The following is a 17543-nucleotide window of genomic DNA, read 5'->3' as shown; positions in this document are numbered from 1 at the left end:
CTGTTTGGCAGCCCTGGAGGCATTTAAAGGCTGCATCCAGCCCTTCCTGCACAACCCAGGCTGTGTGGGGAGGGCAGTAGACAGGATTGGGGTCTGCTGAGCTGGCCCTAGCAGGATTATGGAGACCAGGTGCAGAGCTGACATGTCAGCTCCACCCACTTCTGATCCTGGTTTACTGCTGGCTCCAACATCCTTGAAGTGGCCAGGAACTGGGCTCACGTGTCATATCTCTCCGCTCCTCCCCCCATCCTACCCTGCAGCCCGCCCCAGCAAGATCAGGGAAGATCGGGGTGTGGCTTAAGATGGCGTTCTGAAAGGATTGCAGTGCAATCTCTGAAGCCTGACAGAGGGTCAATTGTGGAAGCAATTGGCAGAAAAGAGGAGGGGTACGCAAACCCCACCACACCTTTCTACCCAGGAAGCTCTAGGGAATTCTTGGGGCCGTCTCCAATCCTTTAGGGAGTATATCTCCCTGGATTACAGGCTGTCAGTGTTTCGGGTCAAGAGGACGTCTGCCATATTCTGGACTTTTCTTTCTTTCTTCCTTCAAGAATTTACTTTGACCCTCTACTACGATTTACTGCAAATGAATGTTGTGAACTGAGGGGAGGACATCTGCCAAATTCCAAGATATCAAGACATCAATTAACGCACAGAGACGCAAGTATTTCTCTGTTTCTCTTCCCCCCCCCCTTTTTGCTCTGCCTGAAGCCACCTCGATATGAGGCAGGCTAATTCTCTTCCCTAAGCAGAAGAAGGACTTAAATCAACTCAAACTCATTAGTAATAGCTTTTACTGCATTTGTTTTGGTTTTCGGAGATAAGAGATAAGAGCCGTGGGTGGGAGGATCTCGCGAGAATTCTGTTCCAGTACGAGACACTGCTTTATTGACCTCAATACGTCACACGTCAGTGCCAGGAACGTCAGAGATCAAAACAGACTGTTGCTTTCGCTTAGGACTCTGTAGGACCTCTACTGGCTATTTGCAAAATTGCCTGAGATTAGTTGACTTGCAAGCCTAAAACATGTCTATGCTAAAAAGAATGGCTCATCTAATAGAGAAACAAACCCAAGATCTGAAAGCATTTACAGAAGGCTTGCTTAAAAATATTTTCAAGGAGATCCAAGACGGCAAGGAAGAAGTCTCTAACAGGAATGATGGATCAATAACAGTGGCTGATGATAGCTCTAAACAAGGTGGAAAATTATCAGCAGAAGAGAAATTTGAAACTATGGAGATGGAAAAGGGGATGTCGGAGCCTTGCAGCCTAGATAAGGACACCCTTCTTAAAAAGACATACAGCCACTCCAAAGCAACAGTACATAAGAACCAATCAAAAGATATATGGATCTGCTGTGAAAGTAATCGATTTAAAGGAGCTTCTCGGAAAAAAAACTGTACTGATATTGGAGACCAGGAGGTACAACTGCCTCAAGATTCACCGATGTATACTCCGAGGGAATGACTACAACTGCACTTTCTATGCCAAAGGCCAACTGGACAGAACACAAGTCAACGGGAACAACAAGATGCAGCAAGCCTCGATATGAGACCCCCTTAAGAAGACTGGGGAACGGAAAGGAGAAGCAGTGGCTGAAATTCTTTCTCTCCTTTTTCGTTTCTTCTGTAGCCACATAGGCAATATAATCAGTTAAGAAGTTAATGTGGGGTCTAAGATCTTCTAAGTAAGCTGAATCTGTATTATTAAATCTATCTTCGCAGTGTTCAGTTGGTCAGGCTGTTCAGTTCTGCCAGTTGAATCAGCCGAATAAGCTGAATTGATCCATGCTTCTCTGGTTCAGCCATTTAGAACTAATGGGGATTGTGATTTGGATTGGATATGCCTGAAATAAAAACACCCAAATCAGAACTGATTCTGAGCTGAATCAACCCCCTAATTGCAGCCACTCCAGTGTCACAGCCCGCAGGAGCACCCACCCTGCTATAAGGCTGGAATAGCTGCAAGTCTTTTCCGCAGTCCATTTCGCTCCCCTCCATTTGTAAGGAAGGGAACTGGCAAAATGGACCGCTAAAATGGCTGCCAGCCACTTAAATCTAGCTTCTTCATGAATCAGTCCATTAGCTGTTCCATTTAAAGGGCTGGCAGCCATTCAAACCTTCCGTTTTGCTTCTCCCCTTACCATTGGAGGGATGCAGAAGGGAGTAAGGGACCCCGGAATTGGCTTGTAGTCAAGGCCACTTCTACTCTTAGGGGTAGAAGCCTGGATTTGAGCGAGAGCTGGATTTGAGCGAGAAGGGAACATTTCTCCTACCCAGGGGTGAGCAGTTCAGCTCAGTTTGGCCGCCTCAGTGATCACCGAAGCCTGCTAGCAGACTCAGGCTCCCATGATTGCTGAGGTGGCTGAACCATGCTGAAGGGCTCACCCCTACCACGCTGATTCTGGAGACTTCGATTGCTCCTGGTGCTTCAAAATGCCACACCGTGGAGTGACGTCTGAGTCCAAAGCATTTAAAGGGACCAAGACCCATTTAAATGACTTGGTGCTCCTGGGATCTGAGTGGGTCAGGAAAACATGTCCCCTCTTCACTCACCTGGCTCCTCCAAGGTTTCTGGTACCAACGGCATTGAAGTACCTGGGACCAGAAGTGGTCTCTGGGAGTGAATTAGTGGGATATATAAGGTACTCTCATATGCTCAGTATTACAGGGAGGGGACCAGTCTCAGTTGAAGGATATGTGCTTTGTGCCTAGAATGGCACAACCCTTGACATCTCCAACTGTCGGAGGTGCCTGAAGGTCTGTATCAGAATCCCCCAGTATTCTGCCATGATGTTTGTGATGGATCCATTTATTGTCCTGCCTTGTCAGCCTGAGATGCATCTCAGTTTCTGAGCTGCTTGGTACCCCAAGGACAAGCATGTTTTTGGTTCCCATAGCTTAGCTCATCCTGCCCAGCCTCCCTGTCTGCCTTGGTATTGTTAGATTGCACCAAATGTTTGGGCTCCCTTGAAATACAGACCATGACTATCCCAAGGGAGGGGAAATGAGCTGTGTTTGGGATTATCAGAGGAGTCTTTCCCTAGATTGGCCATTCCTAGAATCATAGAGTTGGAAGGGAACTCATGGGTCATCTAATCCAATCCCCTGCACATTGCAGGACACTCACAATCCTATCACTCATCCACTGTCACCTGCCACCCCCCTGAATCTTCACAGAATCAGCCTGACAGATGGCTATCCAATCTCTGTTTAAAAATTTTCCAAAGATGGAGAACCCACCATCTCCTGAGGAAGCTTGTTGTACTGAGAACCCACTCTGTTAGGAACTTCTTCCGGAGGTTTAGATGGAATTTCTTCTTAATTAATTTCTTCCCATTGGTTCTGATCCGTCCCTCCAGGGCAAGAGAAAACAATTCTTCTCCATCTTCCATATGGCATCCTTATTGGGATATTAGGATTAATGTTATCAATGTTTTAATGGGATTTTATGGGTTATGCTGTTTTTACTGTTTTATTCGGTAAACCGCCTCAAGGTGAAATTGTCAAGAGAGGCTGGGTATAAATTCAAATATAAACAAACAAACAAACAATGCAGAGCCACTTTCCTTTGCAGAAGAGGCCTTCCCGCTCCTCCACGTTCGAATGCAGCCTGGTCCATATGGCATTGCTGCCCAAATCCTTTTGGAGCCAACCCATTTTTTTGGGTTGGTGGAAGGCCTGCCAATTCATGTGATCAGTCCAGACCTCAAACGGGACTGGGGAAAGAAGAGGGAGGGGAAATGGCTAGAGAGGGTGTGGCAGAAAACTCTTGATGGTGGTGAAGGTGGCAAGATGGGACTTTTTTGCTACTGAAATCGTGTCTGCAAGCTCCTGTCCGGATCAATTATTTATGGTGATTCATTTCTTGAGGAACGGCATCAATTAGTAGGAATTCAGATTTAGGCTGTGAGGCTTTTGCAAGCTTTTTTGCAGATAAAGTCTTGTTACTTTGCCATGAACTCCCTGTCACATTTAATACAGAAAGGGAACTGGAAGACTGTTGGCTGTCTTAGAGGCAGTGGTCCCCATCCTTTTCATCACCAGGGACCGGTCAAAATTTGACAATTTTACTGAGCCCCGGGGGGGGGGGGAGGGATAGTCTTTTGCCAAGGGACGTCGCCATCACCTGAGCCCCTGCTCCGCTTGCTTTCCCACCGGCGTCCCTGACTTCCCGCCGCCCGCTGCGGGGCACTGCCAGCAGCAGCTGTGGAGTGGCAGGGCAGCCCCCGAGGCAGCAGCCGGGGAGGAAGATGAGGAGAAGCCGCGTTCCGGTACCAACTGATCCACGGCCCGGTAGAATCATAGAATCATAGAGTTGGAAGGGGCCATACAGGCCATCTAGTCCAACCCCCTGCTCAACGCAGGATTAGCCCTAAGCATCCTAAAGCATCCAAGAAAAGTGTGTATCCAACCTTTGCTTGAAGACTGCCAGTGAAGGGGAGCTCACCACCTCCTTAGGCAGCCTATTCCACTGCTGAACTTCTCGGATGGTGAAATATCTAGCCTATATTGTTATCCTGATATCTAGCCTATATTGTTGTACTTGTAGTTTAAACCCATTACTGCGTGTCCTCTCCTCTGCAGCCAGCAGAAACAGCATCCTGCCCTCCTCCAAGTGACAACCTTTCAAATACTTAAAGAGGGCTATCATGTCCCCTCTCAACCTCCTTTTCTCCAGGCTGAACATTCCCAAGTCCCTCAAACTATATTCATAGGGCTTGGTCCCTTGGCCCCAGATCATCTTCGTCGCTCTCCTCTGTACCCTTTCAATTTTATCTACGTCCTTCTTGAAGTGAGGCCTCCAGAACTGCACACAGTACTCCAGGTGTGGTCTGACCAGTGCCGTATACAATGGGACTATGACATCTTGTGATTTTGATGTGATGTCCCTGTTGATACAGCCCAAAATGGCATTTGCCTTTTTTACCGCTGCATCACACTGCCTGCTCATGTTTAGTTTACAGTCCACAAGTACCCCAAGGTCTCGTTCACACAGTATCCCCCATCCAGTAGGCATGCTTTTCATTTTTCTGACCCAGATGCAGAACTTTACACTTATTTTTATTAAATTGCATCTTGTTCTCATTTGCCCATTTTTCCATTGTGTTCAGATCTCGTTGAACTCTGTCTCTAGCTTCCGAAGTATTTGCTAGTCCTCCCAATTTGGTGTCATCTGCAAACTTGATGAGTAGTCCCTCCACCCCCGCATCTAGATCATTAATAAATATGTTAAAAAGTACCGGGCCGAGCACCGAGCCCTGAGGTACCCCGCTATTCACCTCTCTCCAGTCTGATGAAACACCATTGACAACAACTCTTTGAGTGCGGTTCTCTAACCAATTCCCTATCCACCTGACTATCTGAAAATCCAGATTGTAGTCCTTCAACTTATCCATCAGAACATCATGGGGAACCTTGTCAAAAGCTTTACTAAAATCCAAGTAAACGACATCAACCGAATTTCCACGATCCAGCAAACCTGTAACTTGTACTGGTCCCCGGCCTGGGGGTTGGGAACCACTGCTTGGAGGTGATGTTTGATAGTTTCAGGCAGCTCTCTTTAACCAAAGTGGACAAGTTCCTGGGTTCGGTGAGGGCTACCACTTGCTCTCTTGAACCCTGCCTGTCTTGGTGTCGTGGTTAGGAGTGAGGACTTCTAATTTGGCAAGCTGGGTTTGATTCTACACTCCCCCACATGCAGCCTGCTTGGTGACCTTGGGCTCACCACCGTACTGATAAAGCTGTTCTGACTGAGCAGGAATATCAGGGCTCTCTCTTTGGGTAGAGAAAAGCAGCATATAAGAACCAACTCTTCTTCTTCCTCAATAATATCACGGCTCTGTCAGCCTTATCTCCCTCACAGGGTGTCTGTTTTGGGGAGAGGAAAGGGGATGTGACTGGAAGCTGCTTTGAGACTCCTTCGGGTAGAGAAAAGCAGCATATAAGAACCAAATCTTTTTCTTGGCTCCTCAAAGGAGGTGGCCAACAGATAGGTGGTCAGCTTTCCCTTTCTACTGGGGAATTCCCTGCCCTGCTCAAAGTGGCAGTAGTTTGCCCGCTTCTCAAAAAACCATCGCTGGACCCGCAGGACCCTGCCAACTACCGCTCCATCTTGCATTTAGCGTTTCTGGGTAAGGTGGTTGAACGGGCCACTGTGGACCAGCTCCTGGCATTCTTGGAAGAAACTGTGGCCCTCAACCCTTACCACTCTGGCTTCCGTCCTGGCCATGGGTGGAGACAGTGTTGGTCACTCATTTGTGATCATTGTCCATGGGGTCGCAATGGGTCGGACACGACTTCGCACCTAACAACAACAATTGTAGAAGGGAACACTGCAGATTTTAAGAGACTGGCACATATGCAGGGAACTATTAATTTACAGGAAAGTTTAACAACTAAATCCCTGGGGTACTAAAATGAAGGATTATGTCTGTAAACTACTGCACAGAGTAAGGGAAACAAGCATAAAGAGTCCATTTAAGTTTGCACCGACTGCTTCAGTGACTCCATCCAGCCACCTCATTCTCTGTCGTCCCCTTCTTCTTTTGCCCTCGATCGCTCCCAGCATTAGGCTCTTCTCCAGGGAGTCCTTCCTTCTCATGAGGTGGCCAAAGTATTTGAGTTTCAGTGTCAGGATCTGGCCTTCTAAGGAGTAGTCCAGGCAGATCTCCTGTAGGACTGACTGGTTTGTTCGCCTTGCAGTCCAAAGGACTCGCAAGAGTCTTCTCCAGCACCAGAGTTCAAAAGCCTCATTTCTTTGACACTCGGCCTTCCTTATGGTCCAACTTTCACAGCCATACATTGCAGCTGGGAATGCCATAGCCTTGACTAAACACACTTTTGTTGGCAGGGTGATGTCTCTGCTTTTTAGGATGCTGTTTAGATTTGCCATAGCTTTCCTCCCCAGGAGCAAGCGTCTTTTAATTTCTTTGCTGCAGTCCCCATCTGCAGTGATCTTGGAGCCCAGGAAAATAAAATCCGTCACTATCTCCATTTCTTCCCCATCTATTTGCCAGGAATTGAGAGGGCCGGATGCCATGATTTTTGTTTTCTTGATGTTGAGTTTCAAGCCAACTTTTGCACTCTCCTCCTTCACCCGCATCAACAGGCTCTTTAGTTCCTCTTCACTTTCTGCAATTAGAGTGGTATCATCTACATATCTGAGGTTGTTTATATTTCTCCCTGCAATCTTGATCCCAATTTGTGACTCCTCTAATCCCGTCTTTCTCATGATGTGCTCTGCATACGTTAAATAGGCAAGGTGACAGTATGCAGACTTGCCAAACTCCTTTCTCAATTTTGAACCAATCAGTGATTCCATGCTCAGTTCTCACTGTTGCTTCTTGACCTGCATATAAGTTTCTCAAGAGACAAATAAGATGCTCTGGTATTCCCATCTCTTTTAAGAACTTGCCACAATTTGTTGTGCTCCACACAATTAAAGGCTTTAGCATAGTCAATGAAGCAGAAGTAGATGTTCTTCTGGAACTCCCTAGCTTTCTCCATGATCCAGCATATGTTGGAAATTTTATCTCTAGTTACTCTGCCTCTTTGAAATCCTGCCTGTACTTCTGAAAGTTCACAGTCCACATATTGCTGGAGACTAGCTTGTAGGATTTTGAGCATAACTTTGCTAGCATGAGAAATGTGCAATGGTGCGGTAATTTGAACATTCTTTGGCATTGCCCTTCTTTGGGATTGGATTGTAAACTGACCTTTTCCAATCCTGTGGCCATTGTTGAGTTCTCCACATTTGCTGGCATATTGAGTGTAGCACTTTTACTGCATCATCTTTTAAGTTTTTGAATAGTTCAACTGGAATGCTGTCATCACCACTAGCTTTATTGTTCCTACGGCCCATTTGACTTCACATTCTAGGATGTCTGGCTCCAGGTCAGTAACTACCCCTCCCACAATAGTGGTGATCAGCAATTCCCTGGTTAAGCAAGGAAGGGCCATAAGAGACAAACACTGGCACATCCCTTCCTGCCCACCCACTCACAGTCTGCCTAAGTTCATAAAATCAGCATTTCTGTCAGATCTGTCTAACCTCTGCTTTAAAACTTTTATTAATTAATCAATCTATCAGTCAATTAATTATTGTACTTCTATTCTGCGGCTCCCAGAACTGGCTCACAAACAATATCAATAAAATAAAATCTCCCTAAAACAGTAAAACTATATAAAATATAAATACAAATACAAAGATGGTGGAAGTATAAGAATTCCTCCCCATATACTGGGCATTGATGTTTATATGTATGTAGTGGCTGGGAGATGGAAACAGACCCCTGGCATAGTCTCCCACCAGAGTAGAAGCCAGGAGCCAGGGAGGGGGGGAGGACCAAATCTAATACCCTAGGGTGCCCACCTGGCCTGAATCAAATGCCTGGTGCAAGCGCCCCATTTTGCAGGCCCTGCAGAACTCAGAGTGTCCCAACTGGGCCTGCAGCTTGTCCGGGAGCTCATTCCACCAGGTAGGGGCCAGGATCGAAAAGGCCCTGGCCCTGGTCAAGGCCAGGTGTGCTTCCCGAGGCCCCGGGATCTTCAGCAGATTCATAGCCACAGAACAAAGGGCTCTGCAGAGAGCATAAGGAGGCAGATGGTCACAAAGGTAAGTATAGCCTAAGCGCATAAGGCCTTGAATGTCAAAGCCAATACCTTGAACCGGATCTGGAAGCAAACTGGTCACCAATGAAGTTGTTTCAGTAGCAGCTAAACACGAGTCCTCCAGGAAGATGTGGTCAGGACCCATGCCACTGCATTTTGTACCAATTGCAATTTCCGGATAAGGGACAAAGGTCGGCCCACATAGAGTGAGTTACAGAAATCCACCCTGGAAGTGACTGTTGTATGGCCAGTGTGGCCAGGTGTTCTGGGGACAAGTAGGGTGCTAGTAGCCGAGCTTGGCACAGATGGAGAAACGCCGTACAAGCTAGTGATCTGAGCCTCCATAGACAGGGGGGCATAGAAAATCACTCCCAAAGCCCTGGCTTGTTGTACACATGACAATTGCAGCCCATCCAGGCAGGGAAGGTGCGCTTTCTGGTCTTGCCCCTTCCTTCCCAGCCAGAGGAACTCCGTCTTGGAGGGATTGAGGTACATAACGGCCCAGACTGGACATTGTCCTTGCTCTGGTGTGGACTCAGGCGAGGCTCTGCAGCCCAGGCACCTCCCACTCAGTTGCCACTGGGCATGACCTGATAGGGCAGCACACCTTGCACCCACACCACCATCCTAGAGGCTGGAACTAAGAGCCAGCAACTCCAGCCAGGATGGACCAAGCCACAGCTGCAAACTTGGCTGCCTGCAACCAGTTGCTGGAGCAACTGGTGACTAATCTGAATGCTCAAAACCAAGCCTTAGAGACCCAGGTGCAGCAACTTACCACTGCAGTATTGGGGCTTCAGCCCATGGTCCTTTGCCCTCCTGCCTGCTCAAGGCTCCAGATAAGTATGAGGGGTGACAGGAAGGTTTTTCCATGTTCCTGGCACAAGTTAAAATGTTTATCAGTGCTAGCCCATGGGAATTCCCCACAAAACAGGCCAAGGTCAGCTTCACCATCAGCCTGGTTAAAGGGCCAGCTGCCCGGTGGGCTACACAAGTTCTGATTGCTGATGCTCCTGAGCTGTCCAATTTCCAGGCTTTTGTGGCCAAGATGGAAGAAGCTTTTGGGGATGCACAGAAGGTGATCTGGGCCAGCCGATGTCTTCAGCATCTGCACCAGGTGACAAGATTCATGTAGGACTACACTGCAGAGATCCAGATCCTGACACAGGACCTGGATTGGAATGAACTTGCTTTGGTAGATCGGTTAGTGGGAGGACTGGCAGAGGTGTCCTGGATGAGCTGGTTCACATAGATAGGTCATGCCGCATGAGTAACCAGGTACAGCTGTGCTATCACATCGACAACAGGCTGGAAGAACACTGCCTCACCTGGTCTGGAACCCGTCCCCATGGCCATGGAAATCTCTCTCTGCCCTGCTCCACCACATCCCAAGGCACCACTCCCTGAATATGAGGGAACCAATGCAACTAGGTAGTATGTGGCCTCGGTTGAACCCCAGTGAAAAGCAGCATCGCCACACACAGAACCTGTGCCTGTACTGTGGGGGTGCAGGTCATTATGTGGGTCAGTGTCCTGAAAAGACCAAGCCGGTGGGAAACAGCTGCTCCCAGGCGACCTCGGCCCTTTCTGCCTGAGAGGAACCATTGGGCCTGCCCCAGGTTTGATATACCTACTGCTGCCTGTGCATCTGCAATTGCCACAGGGGCAGTAGCTTCTTGTCCACACCTTGGTAGACTTGGGGGCCACCTGTTCCTACACTGACACCACCTTCCAGTGCCAGAAATCTGTACCTATTGCCAAAAAACAGGTCCCGGCCAAAGTGGAAGCCATTGAGACTGGTTGGGTGAAGTGGGAGACACAGCCATTGTTCCTCCAGGTACAACAGCATACTGAGACAATGGTGTTCAATATGGCTCACATGCCTCGTTTTCCATTAGTGCTTGGAATGGACTGGCAAGCCAAGCATAACCCCCGCATTCACTGGGTAAAGATGGACCTGTGCTTTACCCGGGACTGCCTCCATGCTACTCACCCCCCTGCTCTGGCCACCATTGAAGGGCTTCCGCCTGAATACCAGGACTTTGTGGATGTCTTTGATGAAAAAGGGGCAGACCAGCTCCCTCCACACTGGCCCTACAATTGCGGCATTGATTTGAAACCTGAAGCCCGACTTCCTGTCAAACAGCTGTGTCCTCTGTCAGAACCCGAACACCAGGCCCTCCGGGACTTCCTGGATAAGAATTTACAGTGAGGGTTTATTCATCCCTCCACTGGTCCCACCTTCGCTCCAGTCCTGTTCATGAAAAATAAGGAGGGGGACTTACACATGTGCCACTCAATGATATCACCATCAAGGACTGCTACCCATTGCCCCTCATCTCCGACCTCCTGGAATAAATTCAGGGAGCCCGCATGTTGACCAAGCTGGACCTGCATGGAGCTTACAACCTCCTACGGATCCATGCTGGGGATGAGTGGAAGACTGCCTTTGGGACCTGGTATGGCCAATTCGAGTACCGGGTGATGCCTTTTGGGCTCTGCAATACATCTGCTGTGTTCCAGCATTTCATTAATGATGTCTCCCGGGATTTGCTGGACCGTTTTATCATGATTTGCCTCAATGACATCTTGGTGTTTTCCCGTCAGCCAGAGCTACATGCTGGCCACGTCCAACAGGTCTGGCAATGGCTATGAGACCATGGCTTGTTTGCCAAATTCTCGGGATGTCATCGATTTTTTGGGACATTGGCTGTCCACACAGGAGGTCTAGATGGATCCTGCCAATGTACAGGCTATTGTCCAGTGGGAGGCACCCCAGACCCAGAAGCAGTTGGTTCATGGGCTTTGCCGACTACTACCAGACATTCCTGCCTCAATACGCGGAGATGGTGCAGCCTCTGACTCAGCTCCTGAGCACCAAATAACTCTTCCAGTGGAACCCAAAGGCCAAGCAAGCCTTCCAGTGGCTCAAGCAATGCTTCACCTCCAAGCCGTGCCTTGCCCACCCCAACCCAGAGAAGCCATTCATCGTGGAGGTCACTGCCTCTAGCACCGCCTTGGGGGCACTTCTCCTGCAGCCGGGCTCTGAAGGCAGCCCTCCAAGTATTATTCTTGGCAGTTCATGGCAGCTGAGAGAAACTATGCAATCTGGGAGTGGGAACTGCTGGCCATAAAATCTGCCTTCGAGATGTGGTGCCACCATCTGGAGGGGGCCAAGCACCCAGTACTGGTACGAATAGACCACTGGAACCTACAGACGGCCCGATGCCTCAACCAGCAGCAAATAAGGTGGGCTCTGTTCTTTTTCCTGGTTTAACTTACGGATCGAACAAGAGGGCAGATGCCCTGTCCCACCGGCCACAATACACAGCTGACATTGCGGGAGCTCTAAGAAGCCTATTTGGATGAACAGATAACTTCAAGAGGAACTAAGAAAGAAAAGGAAAATGGTCAGAAAATGGAGGGAAGGACAGAGCTCTAAAGAAGAGTACCTATAGGTTACTAGACACTGTAGATCAATCATCAGAAAGGCCAAAGCTGAGAGTGAGCTAAGATGGGCCAGGGAAGCCCATTGTAACAAGAAAAGATTTTTCAGTTATGTGAGGAGCAAACGTAAAGTAAAGGAGGCAATAGGCCCACTGTTGGGTGCAGACGGACAAACTCTAACGAAAGATGCAGAGAAAGCAGAAAGGCTTAGTGCCTATTTTACATCTGTTTTTCTCCCACAGGTCAAAGAGTTTAGGCACATCTAGAGATGGAAGTAGCCAAAGGATAGTGTCTGGGTGGCAGGCTGACATGGATAGAGAGGTTGTCGAGAGGCATTTAGCTGCACTGGATGAGTTCAAATCCCCTGAGCTGGATGAAATGCACCCGAGAGTGCTCAAAGAACTTTCCGGAAATCTTGCAGAACCCTTGTCCATCATCTTCGGGACCTCTTTAAGGACTGGAGATGTCCCGGAAGACTGGAAGAGAACAAATGTTTTTCCAATCTTCATAAAAGGGAGGAAGGATGACCCGGGAAACTACAGACCAGTGAGTCTGACCTCTGTTATGGGGAATATAATGGAGCAGATATTAAAGGGAGTGATCTGCAAACATCTGGAGGACAATTTGGTGATCCAAGGAAGTCAGCATGGATTTGTCTCCAACAGGTCCTGTCAGACCAACCTGATTTCCTTTTTTGACCAAGTAACAGGTTTGCTAGATCGTAGAAATTCAGTTGATGTCGTTTACTTGGATTTTAGTAAAGCTTTTGATAAGGTTCCCCATGATGTTCTGATGGATAAATTGAAGGACTGCAATCTGGATTTTCAGACAGTTAGGTAGATAGGGAATTGGTTAGAGAACCGCACTCAGGGAGTTCTTGTCAATGGTGTTTCATCAGACTGGAGGGAGGTGAGTAGGGGGGTACCTCAGGGCTCGGTGCTCAGCCCGGTACTTTTTAACATATTTATTAATGATCTAGATGAGGGGGTGGAGGGACTACTCATCAGGTTTGCAGATGACACCAAATTGGGAGGACTGGCAGATACTTCGGAAGATAGTATGAAAATGGGCAAATGAGAACAAGATGCAATTTAATAAAGATAAGTGTAAAGCCTCACAGCCTAAATTCAATTTACTATTATTTTGGCAGCCTTCCTTGAGGGCAGTCAATATCCAAACTACCCTACATAATTGGGCAGGGTGAGAACTCACCACCTCCTGAGGAAGCCTGTTCCACTGCTCTGTCAGGAATTTCTTCTGGATGTTTAGCTGAAAATCATCTCTTAGACCGATTATGTGTTCCATTGCAGCGGGGTGGGATACCCCGCTGTTCCCCACATTTGCATGAGGGGGGGCTACCCCCGCATATGCTATCTGGCCTGTTGTAATGGCTGTGTGCATGCAATGTGGGGCTGAAAGTGCTGGGTGCGGTCCGCAGCAGCGATGGGGAGAGGAGCAGGGGTCACAGAGCCCCTACTACTTCCTGATGCGGGAGCAGCATGCCACCCTCCCACCACGGTGGGGGTGAGGAGATGCCCAGTTCAGCTCCAAAGCTCTGTGGAGCTGAGAGGGACTTAAGGGATCACTGCAGGAATGCTGTAGGTAAACGCTAGAGGGCGTCACCCCAAGGGTCAGACATAGGGTTGCGCGATTCGGCTGCTTCGGCGGCCGTTCCCGCCGGGCGCAGCCAATGCCGTGCCGCGGGGGGGGGGGGAGAGCGGTGCCGGCAGCAGCGTGACAGCAGGCGCAACCACGCAGGCGTGGAATTCCGTGCCTGCGTGGTTGCGCCCGCTGTCACGCCGCTGCCGGCACCGCCCTCCCCCGCAGCGGCGCGACGCTGGCTGCGCCTGGCGGGAACGGTCGCTTCAGCGGCCGAACCGCACAACCCTAATCAGACATGACTCGGTGCTTGCACAGGGGATGCTTTTACCTTTACCTTTACCACATTGTACCTACTTGTCAATTAGAATATAATGTGGAACCTTATCAAAAGCCTTACTGAAATCAAGGTAAATTATGTCCATAGCATTCCCTTGATCTAGCAAACTAGTAACTTTCTCAAAAAAAAAAAAAAAGATCAGGTTAGTCTGACACGACATGTTCTTGAGAAAGCCATGCTGACTCTTAGAAATTACAGCCATCGGCTCTAGCTGCTCAAGGACCGATTATTTGATGATATATTCTAAAATTTCACCTACTATAGATGTCGAGCTGATGGGTCGGTGATTAACCAGATCCACCTTTTTCCCCTTCTTGAAGATGGGACATTTGCTGGCTTCAATTATTCTGGCACTTCACCTGCTCTCCAATAATTTTAAAAAAATAATGGACATTGACTCAGAATGTCCACCTGAAAGTTGTTTTAGTACCCTTTTATGCAATTTATCTGGCCCAGAGGGTTTGGTTTCATTTAAAGAAACTAGGTGTTTATGGACTACCCCTACAGTGATCCTAGTCCACAACACCCATCCCTCAATTCTCTTTTTGTGAGCTCATCACCTGTTGCAATGTCACTTTCTTGTCCCTGCAACAGTCCTACTGTGACCCTACTCTTTTTCTTACTTTGAATACAACTAAAGAACCTTTTCTTGTTGTTTTTAGCATTTCTTGCTAGCCTAAGCTCACACTAACCTTTCTAACACTCTCCCCACAAGCATTGTTTTATATTCCTCCTTCATTATAAGGTCCTCCTTCCACTTCCTAAACGAGTCTTTTTATTATTCATTTTTTTGAAAGCTGTTTATGGAGCCATCCTGGTTCCTCCCGGTTTTCCTTCTCAAGGGAATTGTCTGCAATTGTGCCTTGAGTATTTCACTTTTGAGAAACTCCCAACCTTCTTGGACTTACATCTTGTTAAGGTTTTCTGACCATGGTAACTTTAAATTCTGACCCAACATAATTTTAAATTTATTAAAATTTGCTCTTGTGTAATCCAGCCTGCATGTGTGACTACGTACAGCTTTTCTCTTCCCCAAGATCACAAATGTAAAGTTCTTCATTTATGCAGGAAAAAATCAAATGTATCACCATAGGATGTGTGAGGCTTGTCTTGGCAGTAGGACGTGTGAAAAGGATCTGGTGTTTTTAGTAGATCATACACTGTACACAAGTTAGCACTGAGACTTGGTGGCAAAAAGGCATTGTGGGGTTTTGGGTTGTATTAAAAAAAGTACAGTGTCCACGCACTGTGATGTTACCAATTTACTCCGTTCTGGTAAGAAGTCCTGTGTTCAGTTTTGGGCTCCACAACTGCAGGATGTAGACAAACCAGAGGAGGGCAATAAAGATAGTGAGGGGTTTGGGACCAGGTCGTATGAGGAAAGGTTGAGGGAGCTTGTTCTGTTTAACCAGGAGAGAAGAGCTGATACTATAACCAACTTCAAACACCTGTCATATAGAAGATGTAGAGTTGTTTTATGTTGCCCCAGAGGTTCAGAACAGAAACAATGGGTCAAAAGTAATTCAATAGCATTTTTGTCTAAACATAGAATCATAGAATCACAGATTCTATTTTAACCCTAGGCTAGACATGTGGAAAAAGTTCCTTGAGAGGCAGTGAGTTCTCCTCCTTTGGAAGTTTTAAAGCAGAGGCTACACAGACATCTGACAGAAATCTTGATTTTCTGAACTTGGGCAGATGGTGAGTGGGTGGGCAGGAAGGGATGTGCCAGGGTTTGTCTCTTGTGGCCCTTCCTTGGATACCCAGGGAACTGCTGATTGCCACTGTGGGATGGGAGGTGAATCCCCTCCAGGCCAGGCTGGATTCTGGGGATTTTTGGTGGGACATGGATTTAGAGTCACCGTGGGAGGGCAGGTATTTGTGAGTTCCTGCATTGCACAGGTGGTTAGACTAGATGAACCTGGAGGTCTCTTCCAACTCTATGATTCTATCATATAAAAAGATATTTCCACTATTTGTTTAGCTTGTGTGAACATGCAACTACTAATTTATTTCCCACTTGGGTTTTGTCCCCAGTCTTCAGTTTGGCTGTCGCCTGCACAATATTCCTGTCATAGCTGATCTTTTCAGGCCCCCCCCTTGCAAGAACTGATTTAAATGGCTTCTGGAAAGGGGGGCTTGTGCTCCACAAAGTTTGCAACACAGTGAACTCAATTCTTATGATCCTCCTGACCTGGCTTTCCCACTCAGCTATTATGTCCTCACACTTCAATGTCCTTCCACTGACAACAACTAATACAATTGTTAAAAAGTGTAGCACACAGCAGAGAACAACTCATGCTACTATTCATGTAAAGTTAAGAGTAGCAAAATTATCCAAATAACATGGAACATAACAGGAATAAAATCCAACTACATCTGGAGAGGGATTTCCATAAATGAGGAATCGTCATAATCATTAAGTATCTCTCTCCAAGTGTTTTCTGAAGTTGAGGGAAACCCAGAGAAGGTACCTAAAGCGTGTTGTCCCTCATTTGTGTTGCACTCTGCAAGATCTGTAGTGTGCATGATTCACGAGAATAGGAAGCGTTTTTAGCTCAGTTGAAGACTTCCGGCTCCTTTGAACAAACTGCCATCCCTGCTTGTCTCCTCAAGAGGCAGAAGGAATGCAGAACAGAACAAAGTTGTTTCTCTCTTCACGATACAACTATTAAGCCCCCCTAGGGCTCTGCTCCTCTTTACCCTTTGATAATTTGTCCTCAATTTTACCTCCCCCAGAGAAAAGCCTCTTACCTCTGCTTCCAGATGCTGGCTTCCCTACTTTCACCCCTGCATCCTGCACTGGCTCTTGTTCATTTATGAACCTGAGAAACCACCTCCTTCGTAACTGCCTCAGCTCTGAATTGCGAGACATCAACCAGCGTGGCCCAGACGTCTGATCTGGCGTTGGCACAGGGAGCTGCTCCTTGCTCCCCAGGAGGCTTAAGGGAGACTGTGGTGGTGCTCTGCTGTCTGTAATCCTGGCACTGTGCAGGACATCGGCGATAACGAGGGGCTGGTTTCCAGAAGTCCCACGAGAACTTTGCTGGAACACCAAGCGAGAGCGCTGCAGAAGCAAAAGACTGCCAGCCATCAGGTAAGCCGCTGTGAGGGAAAAAAGCAGACACTGGGTCCTACGAAGAAACTTCTGTGGTCTGAAGAAAGCTTTGGCCATGCCCCCACTGTGAAATGGGCTCTTTCACACCTCAGGAATGGCCTTGAAGCCTTCTGCTAAGTCCTCCCATTGGTTCATCTCTTTATCTTAGAATTTTCACTCTCAGAAACATTTTCTTCTACAAACATATTAAAGTACATCTCCATTGTTCTTTGTTTGCAGAAAGCTCTGTGACTTGAGGAGGTCCATCCTTGGGCAGCTGGACACCGCAGGCAACGTCTTCTTCGCAGCCTGTTGCACTTCACCCACCAAAGGCCCCCAATCTGCAATATTAGAGCCAAAATTGGTTGAATTCCAGCGAACAAGCATTTGTTATCATGACACGTGTCTCTCTTTAGCTGAATGCCCCTCCATCATTCTATAGTTTAAA

General features: G+C 47.7%; 1 protein-coding gene across 7 annotated transcripts in view; it reads right to left on the bottom strand.

The window, feature by feature from the left end:
• Positions 1–17543, bottom strand: part of WSCD1 (WSC domain containing 1) — a 108917-nt gene that overhangs the window by 48885 nt on the left and 42489 nt on the right. For 4 of the 7 annotated variants that reach the window (XM_077311079.1, XM_077311078.1, XM_077311080.1 and 1 more), the window contains exon 2: positions 16753–17436. The exons of 1 other annotated variant lie outside the window; for it this stretch is intronic. In XM_077311079.1, the coding sequence (XP_077167194.1) occupies positions 16753–17173 (421 nt within the window). In that variant the 5' untranslated portion in view covers positions 17174–17436. Of the gene's footprint in view, positions 1–3242; positions 3391–6207; positions 6230–16752; positions 17437–17543 lie in introns of those variants that run through there. 2 more of the 7 variants (XM_077311084.1, XM_077311082.1) reach the window with 2 other exon arrangements.

Source organism: Paroedura picta, chromosome 15, assembly GCF_049243985.1.
Source record: "Paroedura picta isolate Pp20150507F chromosome 15, Ppicta_v3.0, whole genome shotgun sequence".
NCBI lineage: Eukaryota > Metazoa > Chordata > Lepidosauria > Squamata > Gekkonidae > Paroedura > Paroedura picta.
The sequence above is the reverse complement of the archived record's forward strand: the minus strand, read 5'-3'. Positions and strand labels throughout refer to the sequence as shown.